This window comes from Polypterus senegalus, unplaced genomic scaffold, assembly GCF_016835505.1.
Source record: "Polypterus senegalus isolate Bchr_013 unplaced genomic scaffold, ASM1683550v1 scaffold_4091, whole genome shotgun sequence".
NCBI lineage: Eukaryota > Metazoa > Chordata > Cladistia > Polypteriformes > Polypteridae > Polypterus > Polypterus senegalus.
This window is the reverse complement of record NW_024377954.1, coordinates 10,848-23,744: the sequence shown is the minus strand read 5'-3', so window position 1 is coordinate 23,744 and position 12,897 is coordinate 10,848. Positions and strand designations below refer to the sequence as shown.

At 37.2% G+C, this 12,897-nt stretch overlaps 1 protein-coding gene across 1 annotated transcript; it reads right to left on the bottom strand.

Annotated features, from left to right (window-relative positions):
• Window positions 1–287: 287 nt before the first annotated feature.
• LOC120519518 (myeloperoxidase-like) lies at window positions 288–8,973 on the bottom strand (the record flags this gene model as incomplete). Its single annotated transcript, XM_039742495.1, has 7 exons — window positions 8,919–8,973; window positions 7,401–7,482; window positions 6,581–6,669; window positions 5,162–5,337; window positions 3,182–3,314; window positions 1,559–1,688; window positions 288–494 (listed from the first exon to the last, which is right to left on the bottom strand). Coding segments are annotated over exons 4-7 (579 nt in total), but the record flags the coding sequence as incomplete, so codon positions are not given.
• Window positions 8,974–12,897: the final 3,924 nt, after the last annotated feature.

Sequence of the window (12,897 nt, the reverse complement as noted above, 5' to 3'; positions counted from 1 at the left end):
CACAACTGGGCAGGAAATTGAACCAAGCAGTGCTAAACAGTCTGCCAAATTCCACTCACCAAGCCATCAAAAGGAAAAAAACAAAGTGTCAGAGCTAAGTCAGTTTTTTTTAATTAGATCAACCAAATAATATTTGTACTGTATTCAAACAATTACAGTATGATGGCAAGGGTCAATTTATATCAAACCACAATTTTTTTTAACATTGATTTATATGGCTAAGGATTTCTGATAATCCTGGTAGAGTGGTGCTACATACACAGACTTATTGGGGGATGAGTTCTTACCTGAATAGGGAAGCAGGGTTCAGCCCGCTGACAGGATGTGCTGCAGTCAATTCCATCATTGAAGGACCGAATGCTTGGAGACACAGGGGTGTTACTCAAATCATGATCTGTCCATTGCCCAAACAGCACCAGCATGAATGAATATAAGTTATCTTGAGGCAAGTTTTCATTTGCTGCATGCAAAATTATATTGGAGACTTCACGGACCTAGAATAAAAAAGGCAAACACAATTGATTTAATACCATTCTTTTACAATTAACACTAAACAGAATTAAACATAATAAAATATACTAAATGTAAATTTGTTTAAACATCAGCTGAACTTTCTTATTCACATTGAGTTTTAGCCTTTGTAATAAACAAGTCGTATTATGTAATTTTAAAAAGTCATACTGCAATAAGGATCCCCAACTTTATTGGCCAATAGAGCTGAGAGGTAGAAATACAGCAAAAATATACTCATAAGACAGCATACGAGGCACACAATACAACCACAGAAGGTACGAATGCTGTTGCCACCAATATTAACAGTCATTAAAAACAAAATGGAACCCAGAAATGATCCTCAGGTGAATTAATTGTAGAAAGTATCTATCTATCTATCTATCTATCTATCTATCTATCTATCTATCTATCTATCTATCTATCTATCTATCTATCTATCTGTCTGTCTGTCTAGTATATACAGTGTATTTATATGTATGTGTACTGTTGCTGCCAGCCATTTTTGCAACTTCATTGGCTTTATTTAACATAACAAATTACTTCCGTCTCTCACTTAAACCCTGACATATTTATTATAAGTGAACTAATTTTACCAAGGGCGTCACGGTGGCGCTGCTGCCTCGCAGTTAGGAGACCCGGGTTCGCTTCCCGGGTCCTCCCTGCGTAGAGTTTGCATGTTCTCCCGTGTCTGCGTGGGTTTCCTCCGGGCACTCCGGTTTCCTCCCACAATCCAAAGACATGCAGGTTAGGTGGATTGGCAATTCTAAATTGGCCCTAGTGTGTGGTGGGTGTGTTTGTGTGTGTCCTGCGGTGGGTTGGCAACCTGCCCAGGATTGGTTCCTGCCCTGTGTTGGCTGGGATTGGCTCCAGCAGACCCTCGTGACCCTGTATTTGGATTCAGCGGGTTAGAAAATGGATGGATGGATGGATAATTTTACCAATAAATGCAAAAGACACAAAGTCCATTCGAAAATTTTTAACTTTTCACCCAACATGACAAAACTTAGCCCTTCTTCAGCAAAACTCAGATTATGCAAATCCTTACCAGAGGAAGGTTGAAACCTGAGTACTTGGTTGCTGGAATCCAACTGCGTGGAACAGAGATGCCATCATCATACTGGGCAGACAGCCATCGTGTGAAAGGGGTGTTTGAAGCACCAAGCCGGGTATTCTTCCTAAAAATACAAAAGAAAAGAGGAAACATTAGTGAACGTCCATGATGATTATTGTATTTAATAGGGAAAATACATCCCAAAGTTTAAATACAGAAAAAATCCAAAATTTATCTAGGTTCATATATGATTTCCAGCCTTAATCCTATAAGAGTGGCTTTAAGAAAAAGTGTCAGATTGAAGTCTCCCCTATAAGCTATGCCATGAGCTCTTCACTCAACTACCTGCCCAGGATGTCATTCTGCAATATTGCTTAAATGTCTATTGAGACGAATATTTAGCACATTTATAAAATGTTATTCTGTTAGAACCTCTTAATTATTCTGTCTTAGATGGCTGGCTTAATTTCAACATATTCTCCATGCTGACATACGTTTTCTCCTAGTGCTGGTTAACTAGCGTCTATAACTGCCTGCACATAAATGTGTACTTGTGTGTCTTCTATGACAAACTGGCTTCCAGTCCAGTGATGGTTTCTAACTTGCATACTGCCTCTTGTAGGAAAAACTCCAGTGCCACACAATCTTGAAGTGTAAAAAGAATGGACTGATGGATGCTTTAGAATATAATTAAGCTTAAAGCCATATGCCTATAAATCCTATTGGATGTTAACAGTCAAAAAGAGAAATGCATGCTCTTGGCTTTTGTTGAATTTTGGTATGGTTTTGTTATGACTTCAAATGTACCAGTAGATATTGTTCAATTAGGATTTTGCTTTATGTCTAAATATAAAGTGACATTTTCCATACAATATTCTGTGTATCTCATTTTTACCTCTAAATCATGTCTTAGACATTAATGATCAATAATAGAACTTCAACCATCCCAGCTAAGATTGGATAAAATGCTGTCATGTTTGTCTCAGCTTCTGTTACTAGAAGAATCTTTATACATCTGCCAGTTCACATTGGGAACAAGATGAAGCACACTATTATAATTTGAAAAGTATTACAGTTTTTCTTTTTTCTATGATGAAATCAGGGAACCAGAGAGTATAATTCATTAGGCACAGAGCAGATACCAGTTCTTGGTGGGGTGCCACTTTATTGCATGGCACTCACGTGCACGTGCACATGCACACACACACACACACACACACACACACATACGCTCACTTGCAATAGACGCATTTAGATTTGCCAGTTAAGCAGGAAATCCTTCTTGCTTGTTTAAAAACATGTTCCTATAGTTTTAAATTATGATAAATACATTTTTAGAATCCTGACATGTGCTACTACATCTTTTGATTGGAAGGTAATGCCTTGAGAAATAAAATATTCTATATAACTAGCCTAATGGCAGCTTCAACATTTTTCTGTACTGAATAACTAGAATGTTTTCAGAACTAAGAAGCCAGCCATAGTTCTTTATGACACAATGGGCAGCACTGAAATATGGATAAATGTGACTAAAGGCGGCTTTACATACCACTAGGTTAGGCCTCTCTGCTTTTATACTTTATTTAAAAACTACAACTTTCAAATGCTTTCACTTACTTGTTATTGCACACGCCAGAGATGGTCCTGTATTTGTCTACAAAGGGGATTGAGTTGCATGATGGCAGCACAGTTTGGGCAGCACAGCCAGTGACTCGGGCAATCACGTTCAGATCTTCAGGTGATAAAAGATCTGTAAACCAAACAGAGAAATGGAAGAAGATGAACTATGTTGAGCTGCCAATTGGGTTGAGAGGAGTATCATCATAATGCTTTATTGTGTTAAATATCTAAAGGTGCTGTGTGTGATCTATAAACTCTGACATTTCATATTCAACATTCACTGTATTGCCTTGAGACAATCATACATATAGTTACCATATTTCAATAAAGTACATGCTATTCAGGTTTTTATTGCTAAGCAAATACTTGAAAGCAGGAATGAACCCTTCACAACGTGTTACAATAATTTAAAGTTGTAAAAGAGAACATTAACTGTATATAAGTCGATCAATCCTTCATTTTCTAACCTAAATATATAATTCTTGTTTGTGGGACAGTGACAACTGCCAACATTTTAAAAGAGCAAAATACTCTCATGCATGCTTTGCCCAAGTGAGGACAGATGGATGGAATTTTTATTTGTCCCCAGTGGGAAATTTGACTTTTTACAAAAGCTCTTCAAATAAATAAATATAGAGATGTGAATAAATATATGTATACACACAAAATATGGTCTGAACACATACCAGAATGACTAAAAAGGAAGAAAATTGGCAGTCTTACTCATGGTGAGGCATTATGTGGACTTATTACTGTTGGTATAAAGGAGCCCCAGTAGCACTTCTGTGGCTGAACTCCCTCAGTGTTAGCGTGTCAGAGAGAGGATATGCAACACTGTTCATAATAGCACTCAGTTTTGTTTTAATTCCCTCCATCTCTACTACCTCCAGGGGGTCCAGAGTGCATCCATTAACTCATCATGCCCTTTTAATTAGTCTATTGATTTGGTTGGCCTCTTTTAAAATGCGGATGCCAGACCAGCTCACCACAGCATAGAAAATTGCAATGGCAGTCACAAAGTTGTAGAAGATGTGAAAGTAGTCAATACCGACATTATAGGAACGCAGTCTCCCAAAGAAAATGAGCCTGCTCTGAATTTATAGATGCTGCAGCAGATGGAACAGATTGCCCCAGCATTAGGCATGACCCTGGACGGTGGGATGCTAGTCCATTGAAACTGGATGGATTGATCTTCTTTCATTCATTTAACATTTTTCTGTACAAATCTGCCATTCATTATGAATGCTGTAGTTTATGATTGTGTGTACTATATGAGACACTACATGAAATATATCCCCACACAGTACTTATTTGCTTAGCTATATTTTAAACCCTTAACTGAAATATGAGAACAGTGTTTCTAAATAACTAAAATAGTAGAAAAATGTGTCATCACACTAATATATGCACATCATTTTAAATGATAGAAAAAGGACAACAAATGGCATGCTGCATTAAATACATACATTTTTGATCACAAAAAAGGAAGTAAACATTATCGTTTCAAAAAGCAGATAATAAAAATGCACATTGCAAATGATATAATCAAAGCACCATATGTGATGAACCTGCAGCATGGAGAAACTTCAAAGAATGTTTAAATTGGACAAAAATGTTTGGAAATGATGACATTCGTTGACATTTAAAGCATCACTTTCCTTTATATTTTAATTAAAATTATAGTAGTAGTATTTTAATCATTTAGAAAAACTATTCCTGTATTTCAGTTAAGAAGTGCATCAAATACATATCTTAATATAGCTAAGCAAAGACGTTCCATCTGTAACTTATGTCTCTCTTCCATCTATAAAGTGGAGGAGAAGGTCAATCAGCCCAAAAAGGCAAAATCTCCTCCTCATCTGTCCAATGTTATCAGCCCTCAACTGTGTTCACTGCTTTGCAACCTTCTTATTTTATGGCTGTCACCATCCTCCCATGAAGTCTACAAAGGGTACAGAATGAAATGGAGACACTAACCTGTGGCATTCAATGAGCGTTTGTGGATCCTGCTCATCTTCTGCTGGATTATATCAAGGGTGGCCTCCATGTAGTCAGCTGCACGTACTGCAATCCTCGTCTCTGCCATTGGCCTCTTTGAAAAAGAGAGCAGCTCATATGGTGAGAGCTCTTTTTTCTTGATTTTTAAAAGATCTCTGCCAAATGGAGGACGACAACAAATTATGATGGTGCATATTTTACCATGGTCTTGTTTTCTTTGTGGCTTGATGCTTATTTTCCTTCTGGAGCTCCTTTCCTAAAATCCCTTGCAAGAACACTGTTAGTATGTCTTTGTTCGTGAATCTGAAATAATGCCCTGGGTATTTACATTATTGGTGACCCTACACTGCATGGAAAAAGTCCCCAAAATTAATTGCTCACCAACATTCATACAAACTAACTTATAAGATGAGGGAATCACATTGACATTGGAGATCTGAAACCTCAGCATCAACACCAAAATGTTTGCTTGGACTTTCATTTAAATAGACAATGAATGCAATTGTTACCTTGATTAAATGGGTTTGATGATGGATAGATGGATGAATGGAGATGGACGTCTTGTTTACTTTTTACACATAAAAGCCCCAGTGTATGAATTTAAATGGTTCACCCCAAACTGGCATGTGTTTTGGTGGGGGACAATAACACGATTTCAGCAGCGATAAAATACGGGTGTACAGTATACTAAACTTCTGTGCCATGCAACCCAGAATGGAATTTCTCATGTTCACAACATTTGAATATTTAAATGCTTATGCAGCATCAGACCAGGAAAGTTCTCTTGACTTGTTCGTTTTTTATAATGCCCATTATTATATGCTCATTATTGTTTAAACCAAATTGTCTAATAGAGAATCTTGTCAAAAGCATTAAAGACAGACTTGGGGTAACTCTCTAACACCATTCATTTAGACTTGTTTGCTTGTTTATGTAAAATTAGTTATATACTATTACATTACTTTTTTGGTTTTGGAAGTCTGGGTAATCTGCATTTAAGAATACACTGAGCTAATCTGAACTGAATTGAGCGTATGCCATTATGTTAATTACAGGTTATTGAGTAACAGAATTGTAAAAAAACAAATGACTTTAAAAGCAGAATTTTATCCCTGCCATAACCGTTGTGTTTTAAACAGCACAAGAAGTCATCAGTCTCTAGATGAAAATGTATTTTTCAGACTGCAAACCCAGCACTACCCATTGTTTTTGTTGCCGATCTTCTCATATGCAGTATTTATTTTATATAATACAAAACTTGATAAAAAGTACAGTTTGAATCATACACTTCATATATTAGTCATTCACAGACACACACAATTCACTGCCCAATGTTTCAATTATATTGTGCGTGGAAAGGGCTTCTGACTTCAAATTGAAAGCATACAAAGTACATACACATCTCTCGAATATTTGTAGGCTCCATCAACCCTTTTTCATGGCTTCCTGCAAAGCATTTTGAATGAATGAGCGTCCCAGAGATTCAACTGCAACAAAAAACAGGAGAGATAAGAGCTAAGTGTGTACATTGCAAATTCTGCATCAAGAAAAACAGTGGCAAATAAAAACCCAAGCTCATTATACTCTTAAAAATAAGTAGAATATGCCTACAAAACACAAGATCTGACATGTTGAGATCACAAGGATCTGCTGCAAAATGTTATGAAAGCACTTAGTCATACCATGGCAGACGAGAGCAAGGGAACTGGGGAAGGTGCATGACCCCAAACACCAGAAGGAAAGGGCAATTATGGCAAACACAGAGAACTGAGTTCTCAGACTTGGAAAGTCAGCACACACTTTAACAGCAAAGAGGAATTTAAAGCATTGAATTTTGCCAGTGCTGCCAACCTAGCGACTCAAAAGTTGTATTTTTGTAACATTAAACCTACACAGTATAGTCTGGATAAAGGGAAAAAATGACACGTATGTGCTCAGTTTGAGGACTATATATAAAGATAATAAATAAAGTAATGTTCTTTGCTTCCCAGGACACCAACAGTGTAAACAACTTGTTTGCTTTTTGGTGGAAGACAAAACAATAAAGCTTTAGGATAAAAGTGTATACATGAGCAAATTAAATAAAATAAGAATTGGAAAAATGATAAATGAATTAAATAAAGATTGCTTCAGTGGTCTTTTTTTGTATTTCCATATAGCAATAAAATTATTTAGTAGGTCATCATTTAAAAATAAAGAAGTCCTGGTGACTACTCACCTGAATCTGAAACAGCATTTTTAATTTGAGATGCAAATGCTATAAAGATGAAAGTCAAAAACAGCGGCTTCATGTCTGTAAACTGAAAAAAGTCAAAGGTATTGTTTTATATCTTTTTATTCTCAAAATAACAGATCTGAATTCCCAAAACTAAATCAGAGTTCACATGGCACTGTTTGTTAAACTAAATACCCTACATTAGCACTACCAACTATTTATCAAGAAAGACTGCACCATCACAGGATGAACCCTGGACACACTGGATGCTGTTGTAGAAAAGAGGATGCTGGCAAAATTGGATGCCATCATGAAAAACCTCTCCTTCCCCTCCTGTTGCCACTGTCTTGGAGCACATTTAGCCACAGGCTCATTCCACCACAGACTGGAGCACCACTACTATCAGGCAATTCAATGCTTCCTCCTGGGCCACTCGTTAAGTCTGTTATGAAATACCATTTTGAAATATCTGCACAGCATTTATTTATTTTTGCATATTAATCGATCAATTGGCTGTATTCTTGTTTTTATGTTTCTGCTGCTTCAAGAACCAAAATTGATCTAGACATGAGCGTCAAACAACAAATTCATTTTGTTTTACTTTTTCTTTGTGTTAACTTCTTCTTTCAGCTGCTCCCATTAGGGGTTGCCACAGAGGATCATCTTCTTCCATATCTTTCTGTCCTCTGCATCTTGTTCTGTTACACCCATCACCTGCATGTCCTCTCTCACCACATCCATAAACCTTCACTTAGGCCTTCCTCTTTTCCTCTTCCCTGGCAGCTCTATCCTTAACATCCTTTTCTCAATATACCCAGCATCTCTCCTCTGCATATGTCCAAATCAACACAATCTCGCCTCTCTAACTTTGTCTCCCAACCGCCCAACTTGAGCTGACCCTCTAATGTACTCATTTCTAATCCTATCCATCCTCATCACACCCAATGCAAATCTTAGCATCTTTAACTCTGCTACCTCCAGCTCTGTCTCCTGCTCTCTGGTCAGTGCCACCATCTCCAACCCATATAACATAGCTGGTCTCACTACCATCCTCTAGACCTTTCCTTTCACTCTTGCTGATATCCGTCTGTTACAAATTCCTCCTGACACTCTTCTCCACCCATTCCACCCTGCCTGCAGTCTCTTTTTCACCTCTCTTCCACAATCCCCATTACTCTGTACTGTTAATCCAAAGTATTTAAACTCATCCACCTTCACCAACTCTACTCCTTGCATCCTCACCATTCCACTGACCTCCCTCTCATTTACACACATGTATTCTGTCTTGGTCCTATTGACCTTCATTCCTCTCCTCTCTAGAGCATATCTCCACCTCTCCAAGGTCTCCTCAACCTGCTCCCTACTATTGCTACAGATCACAATGTCATCAGCAAACATCATAGTCCACGGGGACTCCTGTCTAATCTCGTCTGTCAGCCTAACAATTCACAGTATTTGAAATATTTTTCTAAAGATTTTCTAGCTATTGAAATATGTATAATATAAGATAAAACACTATACCTTTGAGCCAGTATGATGCAAGTAGGTTTGATGGAGCCAATGTCTCAGATTCCTGTGAAGCTCACTGTTTGTCTACCGCTATGTTTCTCCAGCTGATATTTAAAAGACTACACCACACCCAGTTGAGATTTTATACAGGGAAAAGAAGCTCAGCTATGCTGATTTAGGAATTTCCTTGTTCCTTTACACATGTATCATAAAATAATAAAGATCATAAATTGGATAGGATGGGATTAGGAAAGAGCACAAATGAAAAACACAATATAACATATAAATCTCTAGATAATGCATTCAAAATATTCAATACACATTATACTGTTCTAATATATTATTGGCCTTACCAATTTGCATATTTTTGAAATTGACACATTATTAATTGTATACTATATTTTACATGTATATTTAAAGGCTACTTACGTAGAGGCTAATTTAAAAAGTACATTTGTTTACAGCCTGTGAGAATAGTGTATCTGTTACTAAGGCTTTGTTCTATTTATTGAGGGTCCACTTTTTAATACATGTGTTTGTTTTAATTTGCCACACCTTTTTAATATAACTCCAGGTCTAACATGTCTGGAGCCTATCCTGCCAGCTTCAGGCACAGAGCAGGAAACAGCACAAAATAGAGCTGCCGTCTACCACTGGGTCCTCTCATACACTCACCCACACAGGACCACTTAGGGCTACCTATTAACTTAGTACACATCTTAGGGAAATGTAACAGGAGGACACAGGGAGAACATGCACACTGCAACATAGACTGTGATTGGGTACAAGTTTCACTCTCGGGACCTTGGACCTATAAAATGGCAGTGCTAACATCACTGAGCCACCATAAAACCTTGCATTGTTTTAAAATGAGAATAAACATATTCTTAACCTTCCTGTTATTCTACATGTCACTCGGTCTTGTTTCCATTGTTAAGTTGTCTAAAATATGGTTTACTGTCAATTTTTCTCCAGGAAATTCTTTGACTTTTTGTCATTTAGGGTCATGATCTTACATGCGAAGTGCAGTAAGCATAATGCGTTGGGGAGAATCTGAACAGCGTTTTATACAAAGATGAATATTTTGGGTCATTTGAGTCCACATAGTTTAAGGTGCAGAGAAAGGATCCCCGACTCAAAAATCAGAAAGACTACTGGGTTTTTGAGGGCTGTCAGACTTGCGTGCAAAGAAGTCTGAATTGTTTTTGATGAGTAGGGGAATGGCTGATTAGACTGTATTGTGTGATGCAGACAAGGGTGTGTATTTACCCCACTGCACCAGTCACCACCTTTTGATAATGTGACCATTGTTTCATATTGTGCTAAGAAAAACAAGAATGTTCTGATAACAAGCAAAATACACAAAGGTGCATGTCTGAGTGGAAGAATGGAAATGAAATTCCAAGGAATCCCAGAACTACAAATCCACTAAAAGAGGAGCTGACAACTTGGACAACATTACAGCTACATACAGCTGCCACCGACTGACTGTTGGCCTTCAATTATTGTTTATTTCAACATTTTAAATAAGTCTGCTAAAATGCATATACTGTCTCTTGTGAACTGAAATCAACCAGCAGAGAAATAAAGGCAAATTGCACCAACATCAGATCTTCCTGGAGGAGCTTGGCAAAGCACTTTTCACTCCAGAGGAGAACCTTGATCTGCAGAAGCTGCAACTGTTGTGACGAAACTACAAGCTAGTGTTTCCAGACACACAGGGAATCCAAAAGACGTGGTGGACACCTGTACATGTAATGGCAATAAGCAAAATGATGCCAGGAGTGCTCCTCTTAAAAAGACAGCACTGTGTGTAAAGTGCAGGAAATGCAACTGCAGAAAGCGCACAATTACATATGTGGAATTATGTAAACGTGAAATAACAACAGTAAATGTAATTCTAAAATTCTAACAAAATACAAAAAATGTCTTTGCATTACATCAATTAAATTATAGTGCGACTTGGGCAGCATGCAGGCTTGGGCAGATTTCTGGCAGATGAAATGTAATGTTAGTAAATGTGAACTAGTGTATGTAAGAAGTAAAAACATTAGGTTTGAATACACAATGGGGGGGTCAGTAAATCGAAAGTACAACTTATGAGAAGGATTTAGGAGTCGTAGACGACTCAGCACTATCAAGTGTCAGACAGTGTTCAGAAGCTATTAAGAAGACTAACAGAATGTTAGGTTATATAGTATGGTGTGGAGTAAAAGTCCACAGTGGTTAAGCTGAAGCTTTATAATGCACTGGTGGGTCCTCATCTGGAGTACTGTGTGCAGTTTTGGTCTCCAAGCTACAGAAAGGAAATGGCAGCGCTAGAAAAAGTCCAGAGTAGAGCAACTAGGCTGATTCTAGAACTGCAGAGGATGAATTATGAAATAAGAATAAAAGAGCTGAGCATTTTCAATTTAAGCAAAAGAAGATTAAGAGGAGACCCGATGTAAGTGTTTAAAATTATGAAGGGAATTACTACAGTGGACCGAGACTATTATTTTAATATAAGTTCATCAAGAACATGGGGACGCAATTGATAACTTGTTAAGGGTAACTTTCACACAAATATTAGGAAGTTTTCCTTACATAGAGGACCATAGACACTTGAAATAACCTACCAAATAGTGTGGTAGACAGTAGGACTTCAGGGACTTTCAAAACTAGAGTTTGTGTTATTTTAGAAGAATTAAGTGGATAAGACTGGCGTGCTTTATAGGACTGAATGGTCTGTTCTTGTCTATATTGTTCTAATGTTCTAACCAGTGTTATCAAAATGGCGCAATTCATGAGAAAGAAAAGTGTTTATTAAACAGTTGCTAATTACAGTATATCTTCCATATGTCCTTTTATTTCATCTTTCTGAATGTTCTGAAAATCTATAATACACCTTTTGCTGTTTTAATGTGATTCCTGCCTGTTTGCGACTTTATAGACTGTGTGAGTCAATGTGCCCCAAACTGTAAAAGTGTCATTTTTTTCAATATATTAGGAGAGTTAAAGCATATTGTAACAGTTGGAATGAAAAATGTCAATGTAAATAATAATAGCCTATTATATAAGTGGGTTTATATATTTTCCAGATATGCCTATCATAACACAAAACAATTAAAAGTATTATATATAAATTTTATATTTTTGAAATATGTATTCAATTTTAAAAAGTCTGAATTAGTGTAAGCCGCACTAACTCGTGGTGTTAATAAGAAATGTAATTATCTATTTCCTGAAGCATAAGTATTAGTCACATATTTGGAATTTTAAAATGTGTGCTTCAATTTAACTGTTTAAAGTCTAAATATTTTTTATTGTAATAAAAATTTGTTCTTTTTTTTACCCTCTGATAGAGATCCATATGAGGCTAGATCTCAGGTAAAGAACCAAATCAAAATTAACATCATTCAAAATCACTGAAGCTGAAATAGTCTAAAATGATAAGCCATATTCTTATATTTGAAATGTTTTTTGGGAGTGGCTCTTAGAGGGTAGGGACCACCAGTAAAGAAACAAATATCAAAAATATTATATCCGTGATCACCAAAATTCAAATAGCATAAAATGACACCCCACATGCCTGTAATACCAATCACCATCTTTTAAAAATTTTGTGAAAAACAGCAACTTTGATCCCTTGTATCCCATATCAGGAGTAAACCCCCGGGCTCGGTCGATGAGACATGCACAACTTCATGTGCTTCTGATCATTTTTGCTGAAGACACTTCTTGATTTGATCTTTATAATGGTCCAAAAATATGGGCCAAAAATGAGGATGTAAAGGGCCAGAAATACAAGAGAACCCAGAAAAGCTTGACACCTTGCATAAATAGGAGTGGTGGATCTGAGGCTAAGGATCTGCACTGGTATCCAGAAGGTTGCTGGTTTGAATCCCCGTCACTGCCAAAAGAGATCCTACTCTGCTGGGCCCTTGAGCAAAGCCCTTAACCGTCAATTGCTCCAGGGTTGCTGTACAATGGCTGAACTTGCGCTCTGACCCCA